General features: G+C 42.9%; 1 protein-coding gene across 2 annotated transcripts in view; it reads left to right on the forward strand.

Moving 5' to 3' along the window:
* The window catches only part of LOC146019766 (serine protease 27-like), a 39430-nt gene extending 13442 nt beyond the window's left edge, over positions 1–25988 (forward strand). The window contains exons 2-6 of one of the 2 annotated variants that reach the window (XM_083152304.1): positions 7435–7461; positions 10672–10840; positions 13460–13734; positions 15834–16003; positions 24623–25988. In XM_083152304.1, the coding sequence (XP_083008430.1) occupies positions 10719–10840; positions 13460–13734; positions 15834–16003; positions 24623–25039 (984 nt within the window). In that variant the 5' untranslated portion in view covers positions 7435–7461; positions 10672–10718 and the 3' untranslated portion in view covers positions 25040–25988. Of the gene's footprint in view, positions 1–6295; positions 7462–10671; positions 10841–13459; positions 13735–15833; positions 16004–24622 lie in introns of those variants that run through there. The other variant, XM_083152305.1, reaches the window with a different exon arrangement.
* The last annotated feature ends 709 nt before the right edge of the window (positions 25989–26697 follow it).

Here is a 26697-nt window from a genome sequence, read left to right on the forward strand (position 1 = left end):
AGATCAAATATTAAAGATGTGGTTAGGAAGCAGTAACTACTGTGTCGCCAAGCTGCGGACATCGCAACTTACCGAGGCAGCTCCTGAGATGCCGTCCTTAGCCCCACCGAACGTCCTACGCCCCCCCCCCCCCGGGAGGGTACGTGCCAGAGCCGTGTGACGTCAGCGAGACGCACGCTGGCCGGGCCCGCAAAGCACCACTGGGAACGGGTGCTGTTCACTACCCTCATCCAGGACGGCCGGACAGTGGCGGGGGTTGGGCCCCCCTGGCTCAGGGGCCCGGTCGCAGGTGCGACCGCTGCGACCCCTGTAGCTACGCCACTGATCCCGGCGGTCGGGATCCCGGCGCTCAGAATCCCGACGCCGGAATACCGACAGCCGAAATGCCGACAAGGGGGGGACGTGGATCTCCCCCCCTTGCGGGCTCGCTGCGCTCGCCACGCAGCGGGCCCGGTGCCTCGCTACGCTCGGCACACTAATTTATTCTCCCTCCGTGGACACCCCAGGAGGGAGAATGTGTCGGCATTTCGGCGGTCGGGATTCCGGCGTCGGGATTCTGAATGCCGGGATCCCGACCACCGGGATTTTAACTTCATCCCCATAGAAGATAATATATAGCATCTGATTGGTTTCCCATAGCAACATCCTATGTGAAATAGAACTCCAATCTTAGTAAATTCCCCCATTGAGGAATAATAAACAGATTCTTAGGGATATCTAGCTTAAGGTCACTTTTATTCTATGTCTATCGATTTTCGGTCAATGTTTATCGATTTTGTGATTCCGGGACTAAAAACACATTTAGAGACAGATGCGTTTTTATCGATTTTTTTAAATGTTAGTAAATGTGTGTTTTAGCCCTGGAAGCCCAACATAAATTGAAATAATAATAATAATAATAATAATAATAATAATAATAATTATTATAATAATTATCTATATAATAAGTTGAAGAGTGTGTGTGCGTGCGTGTGTGCGTGCGTCTGTTGCATTGTGGGCACACCGTGGCACTCAGAGCCACCAAATTCGGCAACAAGGTACCTTTGGACCTGGTGGTGTGCAGCTCGAAGCCGTTTTTGGGAAATTTCACTTAGAAATTTAAAAAACACCAAGGTTCAATTTGCCTTAATTAATGATCTGGAGATAAGATCGACGATCTGGGAAACTGAAGACATAGGAACAACACCACACCTGAGTTCATTTAGTATGAATTCAAACACATTCTAGCATTATGGTGAAGGCTTTCAACAATAGGGAATAATTGGGGAAATACATACACCACACATCACACACACACACATACACATTGTACCCACACACATCACACACACAGTACACCATATACGCACACACAGCACACTACACACACATATAGTGTATACGTAGCACACCACACACACTTACACATTGGACAGATACACACAACACACACACATACATAACACACCACAAGCAGTACAACACACACCCATATACACTACAACACACCCAAAAACACACACAAACACACAGAACACACACACATACTTATACCCCTTTTACACCAAAAAAACCCTGGATCTGACATGGCATTTGGAACACGGATCCAAGCCAAGTTGGATCCGGGATTTGCACCATTTACACTGTGGTGCCTACCTGCAGTGTAGACGGAGGTGGCGCTTGAAGATGACATCATCTCCAAGCGCTGGGACCGCGATCTCCCCTGCCAGGACCGCTGATCATCGCCCTGGGGGCAATCCCAGCACCAAAGTAAGCTGCCCCGTGCACCCCCTGTCTGCGAGGTGAATGGATGCCGCACACAGACATCCATTCACCTCCTCCCTGACTCCGCTGCTGTCTGCAGAGTACAGCAGCGAAGGCTGTGTGTGACCCCCGTCCAACCTCCATACTGACCACAGGATGCTGCAGTCTGGAGGTTGGGCTTCCCCCATTGATGTAAACAGGAGCCGGGTCAGATGAATGTGACAGGTAGCAGGTGGGAGGAATGTGACATGTAGCGTGACATAGAGGTGCATGTCCCGGCGTCACTTCACCATCTCTGTCCCTGCATCACCCCGCCATCTCTGTCCCTGCATCACCCCGCCATCTCTGTCCATGCATCACCCCGCCATCTCTGTCCCTGCATCATCCTGCCATCTCTGTCCATGCGTCACCCCGCCATCTCTGTCCCTGCGTCACCCCGCCATCTCTGTCCATGCGTCACCCCGCCATCTCTGTCCATGCGTCACCCCGCCAGCTCTGTCCCTGCATCATCCCGCCATCTCTGTCCCTGCATCACCCCGCCATCTCTGTCCCTGCATCACCCCACCATCTCTGTCCCTGCATCACCCCGCCATCTCTGTCCCTGCGTCACCCCGCCATCTCTGTCCCTGCGTCACCCCGCCATCTCTGTCCCTGCGCCACCCCGCCATCTCTGTCCCTGCGTCACCCCGCCATCTCTGTCCCTGCATCACCCCGCCATCTCTGTCCCTGCATCACCCCGCCATCTCTGTCCCTGCATCACCCCGCCATCTCTGTCCCTGCATCATCCCGCCATCTATGTCCCTGCATCACCTCACCTTCTCTGTCCCTGCACCACCCCGCCTTCTCTGTCCCTGCACCACCCCGCCATCTGTGTCCCTGCATCACCCCGCCATCTCTGTCCCTGCATCACCCCGCCATCTCTGTCCCTGCGTCACCCTGCCATCTCTGTCCCTGCATCACCCAACCATCTCTGTCCCTGCATTACCCCGCCATCTGTGTCCCTGCATCACCCCGCCATCTCTGTCCCTGTGTCACCCCGCTATCTCTGTCCCTGCATCACCCCACCATCTCTGTCCCTGCGTCACCCCACCATCTCTGTCCCTGCATCACCCCGCCATCTCTGTCCCTGCATCACCCCTCCATCTCTGTCCCTGCATCACCCCGCCATCTCTGTCCCTGCATCACCCTGCCATCTCTGTCCCTGCGTCACCCCGCCATCTCTGTCCCTGCATCACCCCACCATCTCTGTCCCTGTGTAACCCCGCCATCTCTGTCCCTGCATCACCCCGCCATCTCTGTCCCTGCATCACCCTGCCATCTCTGTCCCTGCATCACCCCACCATCTCTGTCCCTGTGTAACCCCGCCATCTCTGTCCCTGCATCACCCCGCCATCTCTGTCCCTGCATCACCCTGCCATCTCTGTCCCTGCATCACCCCTCCATCTCTGTCCCTGCATCACCCCGCCATCTCTGTCCCTGCATCAACCCGCCAAATCTGTCCCTGCATCACCCCGCCATCTCTGTCCCTGCGTCACCCCGCCATCTCTGTCCCTGTGTCACCCCGCCATCTCTGTCCCTGTATCACCCCACCATCTCTGTCCCTGCATCACTTCTCCATCTCTGTCCCTGCGTCACCCCGCCATCTCTGTCCCTGCATCACCCCGCCATCTCTGTCCCTGCATCACCCCGCCATCTCTGTCCATGCGTCACCCCACCATCTCTGTCCCTGCATCACCCCACCATCTCTGTCCCTGCATCACCTCACCTTCTCTGTCCCTGTGTCACCCCGCCATCTCTGTCCCTGCATCACCCCGCCATCTCTGTCCCTGCATCACCCCGCCATCTCTGTCCCTGCATCACTCCGCCATCTCTGTCCCTGTATCACCCCAACGTCTTTGTCCATGCGTCACCCCACCATCTCTGTCCCTGCGTCACCCCACCATCTCTGTCCCTGCGTCACCCCGCCATCTCTGTCCCTGCATCACCCCAAAATCTCTGTCCCTGCATCACCCCAACGTCTCTGTCCCTGCGTCACCCCACCGTCTCTGTCCCTGCGTTACCCCGCCATCTCTGTCCCTGCGTCACCCCACCATCTCTGTCCCTGCATCACCGCACCATCTCTGTCCCTGCATCACCCCACCATCTCTGTCCCTGCATCACCCCACCATCTCTGTCCCTGCATCACCCCACCATCTCTGTCCCTGTATCACCCCGCCATCTCTGTCCCTGCGTCACCCCACCATCTCTGTCCCTGCATGACCCCGCCATCTCGGTCCCTGCATCACCCCACCATCTCTGTCCCTGAGTCACCCCACCATCTCTGTCCCTGAGTCACCCCACCATCTCTGTCCCTGCGTCACCCCACCATCTCTGTCCCTGCGTTACCCCGCCATCTCTGTCCCTGAGTCACCCCGCCATCTCTGTCCCTGAGTCACCCCGCCATCTCTGTCCCTGAGTCACCCCGCCATCTCTGTCCCTGAGTCACCCCGCCATCTCTGTCCCTGCGTCACCCCACCATCTCTGTCCCTTCATCACCCCGCCATCTCTGCCCCTGTATCACCCTACTGTCTCTGTCCCTGCATCACCCCGCCATCTCTGTCCCTGTGTCACCCCACCATCTCTGTCCCTGCATCACCCCACCGTCTCTGCCCCTCTATCACCCTACTGTCTCTGTCTATGCATCACCCTGCCAAGTGGCATAATGTAAATTTTGGCTCAATCCAGGTGGCATAATGTGAATTTTGGCTCAATCCGGGAGGCATAATGTAATTTTTTGCTCAATCCGTGTGGCATAAAGTGAATTTTGGCTCTTTCTGTGTGGCATGATGTGAATTTTGGCTCAATCCGTGAGGCATGATGTGAATTTGGGCTTATTCCAGATGGCATGATGTGAATTTTGCCTCAATCCATGTTGTATAACGTGAATTTTGGCTCAATTTATGTAGCATAATGGGAATTTTGGCTCTTTCCGGGTGGCATAATGTGAACTTTTTTGCAAAAATAAATGCATCATAGGTGCTAAATCTCATGAGTGGATGTGGAATTCATCAACACACACAAGCTATCAAGTCAGGACCGGTGCGTTTCAAACAACAACAACACCCCTGATCTCATTGCTGGCATTGAGTATCAACGCAAACACATTCTAACATTATGGTGGAGGTTTTAATAAATTACAATCTTAAGCCATAAATGCAGCATAAGACATTTTACAGCAATTTTGGAAATGTAAAAAAAAAAACCAAGGTTGTCCCGGGCAATGCCGGGCAGGTCAGCTAGTAAATAAATAAACTGGTCAACATCCTCCACAAATTGATCAACATCAACCCAAAATCACCCAACATTAACCAACATCTCCCTTCGGCCTCATCTACTGTATAATGGCCATGCATAATATGATGCCAGATTTGGGACTGTGTAACAGGGGACTGTAGAGAAGGCAGTGGCGGCAATAGCGTTAGTGACATCATGTGCAGCCAAGAGACTCCATGAGGGGCGTGGCTTCACAAAAAGGGGATGTGTCCTCATGGGAGTCTTGCCGACACAACTACAAGGTGGCATTGAGCAATGCTGTACTTGTGTATTTTGGCGGCGCCCCCGATCTCCATCGCGTGATGTTTTAATCGCATCGCATGCCATGCTCCCGATGGCATGCGATGCGATGCAACGCGATTTTTGCCCCATATGCGATGAAAGATTGTATAAGCACCCTAAAGGGTGCTTTTAAGCACCCTAATGGGTGCTTACAATGTTAAATGCACCCCCACGCCACCCCCCCACTATAAACGTGAACCCGAAGCGTGGCGAGCGGTGGCGGTACGCGTCCTCCGGCCTTTTCATACCCCCACTATCCACGTCGGCGTGGAGTTGAGAATAGAAAGTTTGTCGAGCGTAGCGAGCCACCGAGCCCGAAGCGTGGCGAGCGCAGCGAGCCCCGCGAGGGGACGTGGATACCTTCACAGGTATCGGAGTCCCCTCGCGGCCTTCACAGGTATCCGCGTCCCCTCGTGGGGCTCGGTGCGCTTGCCGCTCTTCGGGCTCAGTGGCTCGCTGCGCTCGCCACACTTTCTTTTCTCAACTCCACGCCGACGTGGATAGTGGGGGTATGAAAAGGTCGGAGGACGCGTACCGCCGCCCCTCGCGGGCTTGCTGCGCTCGCAACGCTTCGGGTTCACGTTTATAGTGGGGGTGGGGGGGTGGTGGGGGGGGGTGCATTTAACATTGTAAGCACCCATTAGGGTGCTTATACAATCTTTCATCGCATCGCATTGTATGGCATTGTATGCCATATACAATGTCATACAATTTTAAAATTGTATGGCATTGTACAATATCGCGTGATATAGCGTCGCATCGCATACCATCGCATGCCTTATGGTATGCGATGCGATGGGCGCCGCCAAACTACACAAGTACCAGCAATGCCACCCAATTACCTAATTCCAGGGGGTGTGCAAGCTTCCTCCGGGGGACTCTTCCAGCACTGCCACCTCTTTCTCTGTGATAGGAGCCAAGTGCTGCGCAATAATGTCACACTGCAGCACTTGGCTTCTGTTATTGTAGGGGAGGCAGCATCCCCCCCCCTTTGCGACTCCTCTTCTCACCCTGGGGTCCCCACACACCGGACACCCCATACTATATTACCATCATGGGGCACTGTGGCATACAGTGGTTTCTCTGTATCATGGTATGAGCTGGTAGGCACTACAGCATTTATTGCACTGTATAAAACCTCTGTATAATAATGTCGCCAGCATATAATATTCACTCTTTTATTGGTAAAATAAGTTTGTTGCCCTGGGGCCCCCATACACCATACATTGGCCCTGCTGAACAACTAGAAGATGTGATGTTAGGAGGAAGAGAGGACCCAGCCTGGAGGCTATCATCCCTGTGACCTGGAAATCAGTCACACAGAGGGGATGATGAGGAACCGGCTGGACAGCATTGTAGGCCTTTATAAGCCCTGTCCCCAGTGTATACTGTACATAGGACTCATCCAATGACATAGACCAGCAGCTGGAACACAAGATCTAGGGCAGAACCATGCAGAGACTCCTGCTCATCCTTCTCCTCAGCCAGGGTAAGTACCTACCTTACAATCTGACTAGCGGCACTGTATCGCGCACCTACAGTACTGCTTTATTTAGTCTGACGCTTATGATTGGGTTTATGCCCGGTGTATAAAACTGCGCCATGGGCATGAAGATTTAAGAAAAGTACAGTGCACCTTCTGCTCATAGGTCTTATGCTGCAGGTAACAATGGGTGGGATCTGATAGGATCCCTCTCAGGACAAAACGGGAAAAGGCATCTAAAAAGGGAGTTAGTGGTTCGTTACCCATTGGGCAAAATGAAACCGAACCCCCGAAAACTGTATTTTCCAAGGTTTGATAGCTAAATAGTTTTCACTGCATCCATATACTCTGCGTGTTCTGCATTTGTCTGGGATGATGTCTTAGTCATATAGTCATATTTATGACAGAGTCAATCTAATCCTGTGTCGTCGTCCCTCTCTCTCTCTCTCACACTCTCTCCCCTCATCTCTCTCTCTCTTCCCATCTCTCTCCCCTCATCTCTATCTCTCTCTCTCTCACTCACTCTCTCCCCTCATCTCTCTCTCTCTCTCTCACTCTCTCCCCTCATCTCTCTCTCTCTCTCTATCCGTCTCACACCTCTATTCCTTTCCCAGGATTCCAGGGCACACTAGCAAAGACAGGTAAAAACATTTTTTTTATTCCTTAGAATATTATTATTATTACTGTTGTAAACATTATTGTCTTGTATAATTAGCAGTTATTTGAACTAATTGGAGACATTGGCTGGGCTGTAATGAGAGCTGATTTTATCTGATGTCAGACATTATAACGTCCAGCTTTTTCCCAGAACTCTGTAGGTCGGATATAAATAAATAGAGCTGTTTTTTGGGGTGAGCTGTAATCGGTAACAATGTAAATCAATAATGAGTACACAACTACAGCACATTTGTAACAAATAAACTATTTTAAAATGATTTCTAGCCATAATAATAAAAATTGCTATTTCAGCACTTTGACTCCCTGAAATGCATCCTTTTGGCATCACTATGCACATTGTATGCACAAGCAGCGTCTGATGATTAAAATGATATGTAACCTGCCTATATTATGTACGGAATTGCAACTGGATCTGCTACAAAATATTAAGCTATACTGTTTTCCGGCCAAACACTGGGGCAGATGTATTAACCATGCTGCACGGAACGCTGTGTAACTGGGGGGGGGGTAACGTTATCTTAATGTAATATCAGCTAACGTGCGCTAAGGACAGCCCGCCGAGTAACGCTAAGCACACCTGCCCCCTGTAATCCTCCCAGCTGTTTATGGCTCGGGCGATGTATGACCAGCCTCCTAGGCCAGGCATGTCCAAACTATGGCCCTCCTGCTGTTGTGAAACTACAAGTGTCATCATGTCTTGCCACAGTTTTGCTATTAGGAATGCTAAAACTATGGCAAGGCATGCTGGGATGTGTAGTTTCACAACAGCTGGAGGGCCACAGTTTCTCCCATTAACCGCCACGACTGCTTTGCCAGCCAATAACTAGTGTTGTTCTATTTCCACTGCAGGGACTATGCCGGCTGCGGGGGAGAGAGCGCTGATGTGGTAGCGTATAAGGAGAGCTGTGGAGACAGGACACAGCGGCTCTCTTTATCGGCTACAGCGGGGTTAAAGCAGGCTTTTACGTGTGCCCACTTCTCGTTATAACATATTTTGGTACGCGGATATAGTTGCAATTACACACATAGTATACAGTTGGCATGTCTCTATCATTTTAAACAGCAGAAGCTGCTTGTGTGTCTGTTTCACATCCCGTTGATGCATTTGATGGGAAAAACAGCACAGCCCTGTACAGCACATATATTTTGGGTTGGGATCATTTGGTCTATTGCATTATGGTCGAAAGTCATTAGGTCGAATCCATTAGGTCGACATGCTAAAAGGTCGACATGACTCTAGGTCGACATGGGAAAAGGTCGACATGATTCTAGGTCGAAAGGTCATTAGTTCGACAGGTCATTAGTTCGACAAGGTCATTAGTTCGACATTGTCTATGTCGACATTCACACGGTCGACATGGGGTTTTTCACTGTTTTTTTTACCTGAATGTCAACACAGTCGACATGGACACAGTTTAAAGTGCACTGCATCCCCTCGCATCTCTCGCTGCGCTCGCAATGCGTCGGGCACGGTGCTTCGCTACGCTCGGCACACTATTTTATTCTCCCACCACGCCCTAGTGGATGGTAGGGCATGAAATACCGCCTGTCGGCACATGTTGGCTCAAAAAACATTGAAAAACTCCATGTCGACCTTGTGAATGTCGACATAGACAATGTCGAACTAATGACCTTGTCGAACTAATGACCTGTCGAACTAATGACCTTTCGAACTAGAATCATGTCGATCTTTTCCCATGTCGACCTAGAGTCATGTCGACCTTTTAGCATGTCGACCTAATGACTGTCGACCATAATGCAGTAGACCAAATGACCGCATCCCTATATTTTAGATTTTTGAGGTCAGAAATAAATATAAAAATGTTTATTTGTTACAAATGTGCTATAATTGTGTGTTTGGAAGTGAATTTGAACATTGCTGAATACAACTCACGCACACGCCCAGCTCTAATTACAGTGTATGCGACTTTACAGTTCCTATCACATCCGCTGAGTTGTATGGGGAAAATATCTGGTTCCAACCATTTACCGGCAGCTCGTATTCAGAAAATGTCTGGCTTTTGCGGAAAAATCGGACATTTCCCAAAATCAGACCGAAATCCGCTCAGATGACGTCCAGGCCCTACATGTCCACTCCTTAGTGCTGGAGACGTGGCAGGTTGTGGCAATGATGTATTCTCATCCATTAGACAGACGACAGTATGTTCCTCCTGAGAACCCAACTCTATGGGCGTTAATCGACCTCTATATCTCATTGCTGTGAGTGGCATTTTTTTATAACAAATGCATAGAGACCAAATTAACCTTGGGGTTAGAACTAAGAGTCTGATTCAGCCCTGCTCGCTGGGCTGCGTGTGTCCGGATCCCAGCGAGCAGGTTAACTCCGCTACCCTGGCAAATGCACCTCCCCTCGCCATCTGAGCCCCTGTGCAGGGTTGCGAATGGATGTGGATGGGTACACATCCGCTAGCACCCGCACAGAGGAGAAATCCATCGAATTCTCCCCGGTGCTGCAAGCCGTGGCGTGACCCACTCTGCTGCTGCATATATGGAAGGGAAATCGGGACAGGTGCTGACGTCATGCACCCACCCTGAACAGGCAAAGGTACACCTGCGTTCGCTTGGGCCCCCCCACCATTTCTATGGACTCACCCACTATTTTTGTGGGCACACCCAGGAAATCCTGAGGGACCACCTCACACCCCGCCTCCCCCCCCCGCACCTGCAAGTGCCTGTCTGAAGCCGGGGCCTATACATGCCCATAACTGACAATGCTCATGTTCAGATATAGGATAGGTGCCTAATTCAGACCTGTGCATGCAGGCCTGAATTAGCCCTCAATTCCTGGTTTTAGAGCCATCCCCCCTCCCTCCCATTCACAGGAATAAAGAAAAAAATATAACTTTACCCTTGTGGTCCCACACCCATCTTCCACATGCTTCCATACAGTGACTGGCTGTAGCTCCAACCATCCTCCAATCAGAAATGCTGATGGCCATGATTGGGTGTAATTCACATAATTTCGAACTGACGTCTAAAAAGCTTCAGAGGTACCAGCAGGGGAGGTAGATACCCCGGCTCTGCTCGAAGGCCCCTAGAACTATGGGGCCCTGGGCATCTGCCCAGTGGGTATATCCATTACAATGGCCCTGAGTCAGGCTCTGTATAGAGTATATCTCACATATATATCTGACCATCATTCCCTCCTGAAGGTGCCGCATGTGGGATTCCCGTGATTTCTGACCGCATTGTTGGAGGAATGGACTCCGCGAATGGACAATGGCCGTGGCAGGTCAGCCTGCAGCTGAATAACCTCCCCCTGTGCGGGGGATCCATCATCAGTGACTCCTGGGTGCTGACGGCAGCTCACTGCTTTGAGATGTAAGTGGATAGTCTTTGCTATGATATTATTATCATTTATTTATATGGCGCCACAAGGGTTCAGCAGCGCCTGACAATACATAGATGAGGTGACTACTACAGTGTATATGTTTATATGATTATGGGTTATTTATATGGTGCCACAAGGGTTCCGCAGCGCCTGACAATACATAGATGAGGGAATACTACGGTGTAGTAGGAGGTCGCTGCCTCCTCTAGCATCCTTAAGAACTGTCTGCTGTGAAGGGGGTGGCCATTTTACAAAGTACAGGAGGAGGAGTATAACTGGGAATCAGTGCAGACAGGCACTGCGTGTCAGGAACCAGGTTGAATGGTTCAGTCTTTTGTTTTCTGTTCAGTTTGTGTTTGGTATTTGACTCACTGGTAGCCTCCAGTGGTAGGTCTGTGCCATATCAGCTGAATATTCTGGGAGCTAATTATTTACTAGTCTGCGAGGTAATGAGCTCGTTAAGCACAAGCTTGGGATCTGCCTGTATCTCCACCAGGTGTAATTAATCACTTAAGCCCTTTATAGGGCAGGCTCTCCTGCAATACTCTGCCAGCGATAGCTTCCTGCTTCTAGTGTACAGTTCCCTTGATAAGCTTTCTGCCAGCTAACCCCGGTCCCTGGCTAGAGCGCCTGTGCCTAGTCCCCGGACTTTATCCAGTCCCAGTCCTGGTATCAGTGTTTTGCCATTGGTTTGTCTATAATCAAGCTGTTCTCAGCTCCAGTACACGGTCCAGTCCCACTGGTTATTCCCCATCTTGGGTCACGTAAGTGCTCCTGGTTATTTTCTATTTTGTTCTTTTGGAGAGCTGCCAAGCTCTTTTAGTTATTGGGCTGTTCAGCCCGTTGTTTAGTTTTTTGGGGGTTCAGCATTGCGCCCCGCCGTGGGCCAAGCCCATTTCCTCCCATTTTTACCTTTGTTTCCATTTGCTTGCCCTTTCTATGCATTTAATAGGCAGGGCCTCCCCCGTTCAGTCCTGGTTTTGTTTTGGGGATTCGCCTCTTAGCCTTGTCTCCTTTTTGTTTGGAGATTCCCCGTACTCTGTCTCTTGTGCTTGCGACTGGGTCGCATTCCCATCATTGGCCAGGTGCCGGCAGATAGGGGCATCTCTCAGTTAGGCCCGTTAGTTAGATCATCTTCTTGAGTTACCCCTGACGATCGCTCACCTTTTGTCCATCCATAAGACCTGGCTGCATCGAGGTTGAAGTGGGCCTAACTCGCTCCTTCGGACGCGGCGGCCACAGGTGAAGCCTAGTTCCCGCAGAGGTTTGTAATCTGCCCGGGGTACTCAATAGAGTCAGTGTAGGGTTCGCTGTGACCATTCTAACCAGCAGTCCTGGCTACGGGCTCATGCCTGACCTACAGCTCCCTGCCTCCAGTGGTTTCCCCCAGCGCCCAGGCGGCAACCATAACACTGCGAGCATCAGATTTGGCGGCGGCAATAGCTTCCACAGACTATGCGGCGCTCAAACTCCCCTAGCACCTTGAAAAAGCTGCTGATAGCAGCGAAACGCGTCGGTTACAGGCATACCCTGCCCTTTCCCTTATACGCTGCTTATCCTGACAACACCTGCAAACCACCTCAGTGCAATCAACGGGACATTCCCAGCATTTCCCTCATCCCAAGTTTCCACTCAGGCATGGCACAGCGTCTTGGAGGAAAGCCACCTCTATAAATCCTGCCTTTTTTAGATCAAGTGGACTTCACATCGCTTCCGATATTAAAGTAGCTGGGAGGTACGCCACCCCCATCCTGCACCTGGAGGAAGCATACTAAAGGGACACCAGTACTTACCGGGTCAATTCTTTTGGGCCCAAAGAGAAGGATTTTGCACTGAAAAAGGTGCCATTATCAACATTTACAATTATTCTGGACACAGCTGTCTCTCCCCTATCAAAATTATTTGTATTTTTATAATTATCTTACTGTGTTTTATGTATAATTAAATGCACACTATTTTTTTTTTAAAGCAATTGTTTATCCTGTCCTCAATTTAGCGCAGCCTCCACCTTGTATATTTAGGATCCCATTCATCTATGTTTGTAATGCACAGTCAATAGGTGGCCTACAACAGGTTGACATACAGTAGGTGGTCAAGAGGGAGACACAAGCTAAAGGCCGACATAGGAAAAAGGCTGACTTGAGTTTTTTACTGTTTTTTACTGTTTTGGTGTCAGTGTCAACAAGTGTCGGCATGAACCCTCATTTAGTGTTGCGCTACTTCTGTGCTCGCCCCATTTTATCATTCCCACTCAAGTCCACAGAGATTGTAAAGTATGGAACAAAATTGTGAGAAACTCATGTCCAACTTTTCATGGGTAAACCACTGTCATATCAAGCTTTGGCAATGATCACTCAGTGGGTAACGCTTGCCTGTGGCCCACACCCCAATGGCTTTTTCGGTGGTTTGCCCAAGAAAGGGCTTTGCAGCATCTTGCCGTTGGTGTTGATGGTGGGAGCAGGGAAGCACCAGACTGGCCCTTGGCCCTGTACCCAGGTTGACCCGCTGTTATTGATTTCTGGGTCTGCCCTGTCTTCCTCCTGCTCATTGGGGCAATGTATACCCACCTATTTTAGGGGTATCACATATTCTACCCTCTTCTATTGCAGGCCCATCGATGTCTCCGCTTATGGATTGTACTTTGGGGCATACCAGCTGTCGGACCTGAAGATCCCACAAACTGTGTACAGAAATGTGAAGCAGATCATCGTCAACCCCACCTTCACCGAAGAGGGATCCAGTGGGGACATCGCTCTAGTGCAGATGGATAAACCTCTCAGTTATACCCCGTACATCCTCCCCGTCTGCCTCCCCACACAGTCTGTGAACCTCACAGCGGGCACCATGTGCTGGGTGACGGGATGGGGGGCCGTTAAAGAAGGAGGTAATCTGTCTGTCATTGGAATACATCAGTTCATTGTAATATAGCCAGCTGTTGGTAGGGGATAAATATTGATGCCCGTGGTACTGACACTGGCACCTGAATTAGGGAAACTCGACAGGGGTCAGGTAACTATATTTACCTCCCCTCTGCACTCCAACCCTAACCCTTCCCCTCTACAGCTGATCACTTACCCCCCCTGCAGCCTGACCCTAACCCTATTCACTAGTGCATGACCAGGCCTAATGTAGCCCATACACTTATGAGATATTGCATACAATCATTCAATTTCGTCCACATATGTTGCATGCACATTTTAGGGAGCCTGCAATGCGATGCGCGTACCTGCCGGTCAAATGTTGTGTCGATAGATATTATATGCAGAAAAAGGAGAGGGTCACAATGTGACCAAGAAAAGGAAGAACAAAAAGGCTTTTTGGGGCACACTTTGAAAATGAGAATGAAGAAATTTAAAACATAACTTTTATTATCTATAATATGCTAAAAATAGGTACGTATGAATGAATTTGTTGAATCGATAGTAAATATCAAAATTGGTCAACAACAATTGTAATAATGAGACGGTCACAATGTTAACAGCTAAATAAGCAACATGGTAGAAAAAAACTCCACTACCTAATTGAGATGGTGGTCAAAATATGGTGAAGTATGTGCAAATACACAGGTTTAAATAACCATTATCATAATGTACATTTATTAGAGTGGAGCCTAAGAATAAAGGACGCTTGACACCTGCTGGTGTCGTTCCCGGTAATGATTGGAGAGAAAGATATGGAAAGGAAAGAGTGCTCCCTCTATTAGGCAGAGATGTGTCTGCTGTCCAAGTCTGTTTACGGCTGCTGGTATTCCCAATTGGTCTCCCAAATAAGTACTGACCAGACCATTCACTGCTTAGCTTCTGAGTGCGGGATGGAATTCAGGCGGACCAGTGATGTATGGCCGTATTAAACCACGGATGAGAGTACCACACTGTCTTTAGTGGGGAGCCAAGAAGTGCTTCTGCTTTTTGTCCAGCACAGTCAGAGTTACTCTGTTACAGATATGTATTGCAGGGAAATCAGAAGGTACATGGACAAATGAGAGAGTCACTGAAGATCATTGCTTAGAGAAAGATGGGTGGGTATCGCAGACCCTCCTTCTGCTATCTGCCATCAAACTGAAGTGTCAAATGGCAGGTGAGAGTGATGAGGGTCAAGGATAATTCCAGCCGGAAAAAGGAAGGAAAGATTGACTCAAACAAAGTTTGGAGTGTACCCTTTTCTCCACTGTGGAGTAGTAAGTCTGGTGTCAGGACTTGTGTGTCTGAGCACCTAATCTTACTGCAGGGATAATTTACTGAGGGAAATGTTACGTCCACAAACAAATGTTTATCAAAATCTTATGTGAACATCTGCTGGGAAAAGTTATTAATGGATGTTAATCTCAAAAAGATGGCACACAACAGTGAATGTAAAACATATCCTTGTAAATAGGAGAGAAAGGTGGTTATATTGAGCTATAAAATAAAAAATTATTACCACAGCAGTAATCACACTGATATCACATAGATTGTGCCAAACAGATTGCTTGGTGTGTAGGTATCTCAAAAATTGGCAAACAATATAGTCAATATCTTATGCAGAAATCTCATTACAGATAGATTGACACGAGATTCAATTATATTAAGGACATAGATTGTGCCAAACAGATTGCTTGGTGTGTAGGTATCTCAAAAATTTGTGAACGCCTCCTAATTGGACTGCCTGTCCTGTGGGTGACTAGCAGGTAGATGGTGTTAACATTCAGAGAAGAGAAAAGTTTCACTGCTTCATAAATAACATACAGTAGCTGATCACTTCACATTGGAGGCTATGGGGGAAATGTTTCAAGCAGTGAAAATACACATGGCTCCTGCATCACCAGAACAAGGGGAAACTCAGGTTTTCCTCTATAAATAGAGAGAAGATAAAGGATTATTTTATCCAGCTGAGATAGCGGAAATGCTGGAGAAGAGAGGTTTTGTGTTACTTGTGATGTTGGTGACCAGGGAAGAATCCCGGAATGAGACTCTTATAAAGTCGTTCTCTCCTTCTTCCCTACAGTCCCGCTCTCCTCCCCTCAGACCCTGCAGATGGTAGAGGTGGCTCTGATAAGCAACGCCAACTGCAACTCCATGTACCAGACCAGCATGGGCTTCGGCCCTGGCGTGCAACTGGTCCACAATGACATGGTCTGTGCCGGGTACCAGCAGGGGATCAAAGATTCGTGCCAGGTATGTGGTAATCGCTGTGTCACTGTATCACTATGGGACCCATTTATCAATCACTATTTGTGGCTATATCCCCGAAAACGGGTTAGCCGCAAATATTAAGTATTTAGGAGGCACCGCTGCCGGAATATCCGATCCTGCTTCGATCCCTCCTGTATCGCCGCCGGCCACATACCCTATAGATTTCTATGGGGGATGCGAAGCTGCCCGAAGTACCAACATCAGACAGCAGCACTTGTAACCTATGGGATACTGATCACACTGACGCTGGGGCAAAGGGGTCGGCGCTAACCATGCATGCGCAGACCACCCGGCTCCTTTCAGAGCCCTGTCCCTGCACCTAGAGGAATCGTACATGCAGGGGATGGGATCACTGTTACAATGCGATCCTGGGTGGTAATATTCTGCCCTGATCGCATTGTAAAGGTGATCATTGATAAATGGGCCCCTTAATATCACTGTATCACTGTATCACTGTATCACTGTATCACTATATTACTATATCACTGTATCACTATATCACTATATATCACTATATCACTATATCACTGTATCACTATATCACTGTATCACTATATCACTGTATCACTATATAACTATATATCACTGTATCACTATATCACTATATAACTATATATCACTGTATCACTATATCACTGTATCACTATATCACTGTATCACTATATAACTATATATCACTGTATCACTATATAACTATATATCACTGTATCACTATATAACTATATATCACTGTATCACTGTATCACTATATAACTATATAACTATATCACTGTATCACTGTATCACTATATAACTATATCACTATATCACTATATCACTGTATCACTATATATCACTGTATCTATATATCACTGTATCACTATATCACTGTATCACTATATCACTGTATCACTATATAGCTGTATCACTGTATCACTGTATCACTATATAGCTATATCACTGTATCACTGTATCACTGTATCACTATATCACTGTATCACTATATAGCTATATCACTATATCACTATATCACTGTATCACTATATCACTATATAACTATATATCACTGTATCACTATATCACTGTATCACTGTATCACTATATCACTGTATCACTATATCACTGTATCACTGTATCACTGTATCACTGTATCACTATATCACTATATCACTATATAACTGTATCACTGTATCACTGTATCACTGTATCACTATATCACTATATCACTGTATCACTGTATCACTGTGTCACTATATCACTGTATCACTATATAACTGTATCACTGTATCACTATATCACTGTATCACTGTATCACTATATCACTGTATCACTATATAACTATATATCACTATATCACTGTATCACTGTATCACTATATAACGATATATCACTGTATCACTATATAACTATATCCCTATATCACTGTATCACTATATCACTGTATCACTGTATCACTGTATCACTATATCACTGTATCACTGTATCACTGTATCACTATCACTATATAACTATATATCACTGTATCACTATATCACTGTATCACTATATAACTATATATCACTGTATCACTATATCCCTATATCACTGTATCACTATATAACTGTATCACTGTATCACTGTATCACTATATAGCTATATCACTGTATCACTATATCACTGTATCACTGTATCACTATATCACTGTATCACTGTATCACTATATCACTGTATCACTGTATCACTATATAACTATATATCACTGTATCACTGTATCACTATATCACTGTATCACTATATCACTGTATCACTATATAACTATATATCACTGTATCACTATATCACTGTATCACTGTATCACTATATAACTATATATCACTGTATCACTGTATCACTATATAACTATATTTCACTGTATTTCTATATCACTGTATCACTGTATCACTATATAACTATATATCACTGTATCACTGTATCACTATATCACTGTATCACTGTATCACTGTATCACTGTATCACTGTATCACTATATAACTATATATCACTATATCACTGTATCACTGTATCACTATATCACTATATATCACTGTATCACTGTATCACTATATCACTGTATCACTGTATCACTATATCACTGTATCACTATATCACTGTATCACTGTATCACTATCACTGTATCACTATATCACTGTATCACTATCACTATATAACTATATATCACTGTATCACTATATCACTGTATCACTATATAACTATATATCACTGTATCACTATATAACTATATCCCTATATCACTGTATCACTATATAACTGTATCACTGTATCACTGTATCACTATATAGCTATATCACTGTATCACTATATCACTGTATCACTGTATCACTATATCACTGTATCACTGTATCACTATATCACTGTATCACTGTATCACTATATAACTATATATCACTGTATCACTGTATCACTATATCACTGTATCACTATATCACTGTATCACTATATAACTATATATCACTGTATCACTATATCACTGTATCACTGTATCACTATATAACTATATATCACTGTATCACTGTATCACTATATAACTATATATCACTGTATTTCTATATCACTGTATCACTGTATCACTGTATCACTATATAACTATATATCACTGTATCACTGTATCACTATATCACTGTATCACTGTATCACTGTATCACTGTATCACTATATAACTATATATCACTATATCACTGTATCACTATATCACTATATATCACTATATCACTGTATCACTATATAACTATATATCACTGTATCACTATATCACTGTATCACTGTATCACTATATAACTATATATCACTGTATCACTATATCACTATATCACTGTATCACTATATAACTATGTATCACTGTATCACTATATAACTATATATCACTGTATCACTATATCACTATATCACTGTATCACTATATAACTATATCCCTATATCACTGTATCACTATATAACTATATATCACTATATCACTGTATCACTGTATCACTATATAACTATATCACTGTATCACTATATCACTGTATCACTATATCACTATCACTGTATCACTATATCACTGTATCACTGTATCACTGTATCCCTATATCACTGTTTCACTATCTCACTATCTCACTGTATCACTATATCACTGTATCACTATATAACTATATATCACTGTATCACTATATAACTATATATCACTGTATCACTATATAACTATATCCCTGTATCACTATATAACTATATATCACTGTATCACTATATCACTGTATCACTATATAACTATATCCCTATATCACTGTATCACTATATAACTATATATCACTGTATCACTATATCCCTGTATCACTATATCACTGTATCACTGTATCACTATATCACTGTATCACTATATCACTGTATCCCTATATCACTATATCACTATATCACTGTATCCCTATATCACTGTATCACTGTATCACTATATCACTGTATCACTATATCACTGTATCCCTATATCACTATATCACTATATCACTGTATCCCTATATCACTGTTTCACTATATCACTGTATCCCTATATCACTATATCACTATATCACTGTATCCCTATATCACTGTATCACTGTATCACTATATCACTGTATCCCTATATCACTATATCACTATATCACTGTATCCCTATATCACTGTTTCACTATCTCACTATATCACTGTATCACTATATCACTATATCACTGTATCACTATATAACTATATATCACTGTATCACTATATCACTGTATCACTTTATAACTATATCCCTATATAACTATATATCACTGTATCACTATATCACTGTATCACTATATCCCTATATCACTGTATCACTATATAACTATATATCACTATATCACTGTATCACTATATAACTATATCCCTATATCACTATATCACTGTATCACTATATCCCTATATCACTATATCCCTATATCACTGTATCACTATATCACTGTATCACTGTATCGCTATATCACTGTATCACTATATCCCTATATCACTGTATCACTATATCACTATATAGCTATATCACTGTATCACTATATCGCTATATCACTGTATCACTATATAACTATATCCCTATATCACTGTATCACTGTATCACTGTATCACTGTGTCACTATATCACTGTATCACTGTATCACTATATAACTATATATCACTGTATCACTGTATCACTATATCACTGTATCACTGTATCACTATATCACTGTATCACTATATAACTATATATCACTGTATCACTATATCACTGTATCACTATATCACTGTATCACTATATAACGATATATCACTGTATCACTATATCACTGTATCACTATATAACTGTATCACTATATAACTGTATCACTATATCACTGTATCACTGTATCACTATATCACTGTATCACTATATCACTGTATCACTGTATCACTATATAACTATATATCACTGTATCACTATATCACTGTATCACTGTATCACTATATAACTATATATCACTGTATCACTATATAACTATATCCCTATATCACTGTATCACTATATAACTGTATCACTATATCACTGTATCACTGTATCACTGTATCACTGTATCACTGTATCACTGTATCACTATATAGCTATATCACTGTATCACTATATCACTGTATCACTGTATCACTGTATCACTATATCACTGTATCACTGTATCACTATATAACTATATATCACTGTATCACTGTATCACTATATCACTGTATCACTGTATCACTATATCACTGTATCACTATATAACTATATATCACTGTATCACTATATCACTGTATCACTGTATCACTATATAACTATATATCACTGTATCACTGTATCACTATATAACTATATATCACTGTATTTCTATATCACTGTATCACTGTATCACTGTATCACTATATAACTATATATCACTGTATCACTGTATCACTATATAACTATATATCACTGTATTTCTATATCACTGTATCACTATATCACTGTATCACTATATAACTATATATCACTGTATCACTATATAACTATATATCACTGTATCACTATATCACTGTATCACTATATAACTATATATCACTATATCACTGTATCACTATATAACTATATCACTGTATCACTGTATCACTATATAACTATATATCACTGTATCACTATATAACTATATCCCTATATCACTGTATCACTATATAACTGTATCACTATATCACTGTATCACTGTATCACTGTATCACTGTATCACTGTATCACTGTATCACTATATAGCTATATCACTGTATCACTATATCACTGTATCACTGTATCACTGTATCACTATATCACTGTATCACTGTATCACTATATAACTATATATCACTGTATCACTGTATCACTATATCACTGTATCACTGTATCACTATATCACTGTATCACTATATAACTATATATCACTGTATCACTATATCACTGTATCACTGTATCACTATATAACTATATATCACTGTATCACTGTATCACTATATAACTATATATCACTGTATTTCTATATCACTGTATCACTGTATCACTGTATCACTATATAACTATATATCACTGTATCACTGTATCACTATATAACTATATATCACTGTATTTCTATATCACTGTATCACTATATCACTGTATCACTATATAACTATATATCACTGTATCACTATATAACTATATATCACTGTATCACTATATCACTGTATCACTATATAACTATATATCACTATATCACTGTATCACTATATAACTATATCACTGTATCACTGTATCACTATATATCACTGTATCACTGTATCACTGTATCACTATATCACTGTATCACTATATAACTATATATCACTGTATCACTATATCACTGTATCACTGTATCACTATATAACTATATATCACTGTATCACTATATCACTGTATCACTATATAACTATGTATCACTATATCACTGTATCACTGTATCACTATATAACTATATATCACTGTATCACTATATCACTATATCACTGTATCACTATATAACTATATCCCTATATCACTGTATCACTGTATCACTGTGTCACTATATCACTGTATCACTGTATCACTATATAACTATATATCACTGTATCACTGTATCACTATATCACTATCACTGTATCACTATATCACTGTATCACTATATAACGATATATCACTGTATCACTATATCACTGTATCACTATATAACTGTATCACTATATAACTGTATCACTATATCCCTATATCACTGTATCACTATATCACTGTATCACTATATCACTGTATCACTGTATCACTATATCACTGTATCACTGTATCACTATATAACTATATATCACTGTATCACTATATCACTGTATCACTATATCACTGTATCACTATATCACTGTATCACTGTATCACTATATAACTATATATCACTGTATCACTATATAACTATATCCCTATATCACTGTATCACTATATAACTGTATCACTATATCACTATATCACTGTATCACTGTATCACTGTATCACTATATCACTGTATCACTGTATCACTGTATCACTGTATCACTATATAGCTATATCACTGTATCACTATATCACTGTATCACTGTATCACTATATCACTGTATCACTGTATCACTATATAACTATATATCACTGTATCACTGTATCACTATATCACTGTATCACTATATCACTGTATCACTATATAACTATATATCACTGTATCACTATATCACTGTATCACTGTATCACTATATAACTATATATCACTGTATCACTATATAACTATATATCACTGTATTTCTATATCACTGTATCACTATATCACTGTATCACTATATAACTATATATCACTGTATCACTATATAACTATATATCACTGTATCACTATATCACTGTATCACTATATAACTATATATCACTATATCACTGTATCACTATATCACTGTATCACTGTATCACTATATATCACTGTATCACTGTATCACTGTATCACTATATCACTGTATCACTATATAACTATATATCACTGTATCACTATATCACTGTATCACTATATAACTATATATCACTGTATCACTATATCACTGTATCACTATATAACTATGTATCACTATATCACTGTATCACTGTATCACTATATAACTATATATCACTGTATCACTATATCACTATATCACTGTATCACTATATAACTATATCCCTATATCACTGTATCACTATATAACTATGTATCACTATATCACTGTATCACTATATAACTATATCACTGTATCACTATATCACTGTATCACTATATCACTATCACTGTATCACTATATCACTGTATCACTGTATCCCTATATCACTGTTTCACTATCTCACTATCTCACTGTATCACTATATAACTGTATCACTATATAACTGTATCACTATATCCCTATATCACTGTATCACTATATCACTGTATCACTGTATCCCTATATCACTGTATCACTATATCACTATATCCCTATATCACTGTATCACTATATAACTATATCACTGTATCACTATATAACTATATCCCTATATCACTGTATCACTGTATCACTGTATCACTATATCCCTATATCACTATATCCCTATATCACTGTATCACTATATCCCTATATCACTGTATCACTATATCCCTATATCACTGTATCGCTATATCACTGTATCACTATATCCCTATATCACTGTATCGCTATATCACTGTATCACTATATCACTATATCGCTATATCACTGTATCACTATATAACTATATCCCTATATCACTGTATCACTGTATAGCTATATCACTGTATCACTGTATCACTATATCCCTATATCACTGTATCACTATATCCCTATATCACTGTATCACTATATCACTATATCACTGTATCACTATATCCCTATATCACTGTATCCCTATATCACTATATCACTATATAGCTATATCACTATATCACTGTATGACTATATCACTATATCACTGTATCACTGTATCACTATATAGCTATATCACTGTATCACTATATCACTGTATCACTTTATGACTATATCCCTATATCACTGTATCACTGTATCACTATATCACTGTATCACTGTATCACTGTATCACTGTATCACTGTATCACTGTATCACTGTATCACTGTATCACTGTATCACTATATAGCTATATCACTATATCACTGTATGACTATATCACTATATCACTGTATCACTGTATCACTATATAGCTATATCACTATATCACTGTATCACTATATGACTATATCCCTATATCACTGTATCACTATATCACTGTATCACTATATGACTATATCCCTATATCACTATATAGCTGTATCACTGTATCACTGTATCACTATATAGCTATATCACTGTATCACTATATCACTATATAGCTATATCACTGTATCACTATAAATATGCCCCTATATCACTGAAGCCTCCCATAGTCTCAGGAAAAAGTTGACCAATGCGAACAAAAATCCTAAAACTGAAATTTTTGCATGCTCCAGATTGCGATACATTGCGCAGCTTGGTCCTGGGGGATGGGGGGGGGGGTGTGTGTGTAACACAGTCTTTGTAATTGTTGAATGAATATGATAGAATGTTCTCCATTATTTCAGGGTGACTCGGGTGGCCCCCTCGTGTGCAGTGTGAATGGGGTCTGGCTGCAGTACGGCATTGTCAGCTGGGGATTTGGATGCGCAGAGCCGGATCATCCAGGTGTCTACACTCGTACCCAGTATTACCAGTCCTGGCTGCAGCAGTATGTACCATCTTTGCCGTATAGCAATGGAGGAAACATTTCATCTCCAAATATAGTTACTCCCAATAGCACCTATTACACATCAAAATATACGTTGAACTACTCAGGTAGTGTTAGCACCGCCCTACAAGGTCAAAATGGGACAATGATGAATTCAACGGCCTTCACAAGTGGTCCAAAAGAGAGGCCATGGTCAGTAAGTGGAGCTCACTTCCATGCCGGGTCAATGGTCATGGTGATGCTGGTTGTCCTGGGTCTGGTGGTGGTTCTATGAGTGGCCCAACATCCCAAAGCTATGTGAGATACTCTTTCACATTCTATTACTAGAACTCACCTGAACAAACAGAACCTCTCATCTCTGTCATCGGTTATCTGAGGAGCCCCATGGTAAGCTCTATCATTAGAACTCACCTGAACAGACAGAAACTCTCATCTCTGTCCTCAGTTATCTGAGGAGCCCCATGGTAAGTTCCATCATTAGAGCTCATCTTCTCATGTCTGGGACGCATACCACCCCGTTTAGCCTCTCACCATCTAGAAGATGAATTGCACGACTCAACCTCAAAGACTCAACTGGACGCTATGATGAGCACCACACCCCAGGACTGCATCTAAGATGATTCTCAGCTAATGACACAAATCAAGCTCTTTATTGGACTTTAAAATACTGTGTTATTCCCTGTGGAGTTTGCAAAGCCTGGAAGGCTGGTCACCTTGTCTGGGCGGTGTATGAAGAAGAAAATGCAGGGAATCCAGCCTGATATGGGGTGCCCCCAATTATTGTGGTGATAACTGAGTTCCTATTAACTTTGGGTGTGGGATAATGGGCCAATAGTCGTGATTCTGATGGTCAGTATACAGACATCTGAATCCCGATTGCGGGGACTATGGCAAGTGCAATGAAGCCTCGTCTGCTCACCACAGGTTATATTTTCCCTCTATGGCGGTCGTGGCCCCCCATGAGGGAGAAAAGCCCATGTTAGTCAGGATCCTGACTGTGGGGCATTAAAACAGTTTGAATTACGATGTCAGAGTACTGTACGTCATCCAGCACCCTTACACTCTGCCTCACCTGTCTCTCTGTGTAACTGTGCAATGGCCGACGCCTTACCGAATTCTATTTGTATGTAGCTGTATTTAATGTAAATGCTGAGTTAGATGTGCATCTTTTGGTATGTACTTTGTGGTGCCATATAAATAAAAGATAATGGTAATAATAACAATTATAATATGCATTTGAAAAGTCACTTGGCTGCAGATGGATTGCCCACCTTTTTGGAAGGGTAGACAAGTATACATTAATGTAAGATGTTATTGGATTATGTTGAGCACTCCAAGAATGCTGCTTTCTTGTTATAAAAAATCTCACCCTTGAGATTTTGATAAGCAATGGGTAATTGGTGGTGGAATAACAAGAATGGGCGCTTCCTTTGTGGATGGACTTTTAAAAAAAAAAGAGGAAAAGAAAAAAAAAGTGAAAAAGAAGAAGAGAGAATCGCAAAGAAGAAAAGATAAAGAAGAGTGAATAAGAACTTCCCTGTATTGTTTCCTTTCTTTCCTTTAACGTTGTTGCACTGATTCTTTTTGTTCTTCAATTCACGTTATATGTAAAAAATCAAAAGAAGACAATGTGTGGAGCTGTTTCTTTCTCAAAAACGTCTGGTTTGTCAAGTACTTCTCATTTGGGGCGTACAAATAACAAAGTGGGTAAAGACATATAATGGTTTCTTTTCAACGGTCAATAGATGGGTGGCATACCCGTACTCACGATGATATGGTGGAGATTCCTCACATAAAGGTATCTTTTTCCAACGATATGGATATGTAAAATGCTTTCATTCATATATTTTCCAATTTAAGCATATACACCGTAATAAAAGAATAATAAAAATTAGTAAGAGATGGGTGGTGTCCCGGGTGGTCCAGAGAGCA

Source organism: Crinia signifera, chromosome 7 (assembly GCF_055691185.1).
Source record: "Crinia signifera chromosome 7, ASM5569118v1, whole genome shotgun sequence".
NCBI classification, from domain to species: domain Eukaryota; kingdom Metazoa; phylum Chordata; class Amphibia; order Anura; family Myobatrachidae; genus Crinia; species Crinia signifera.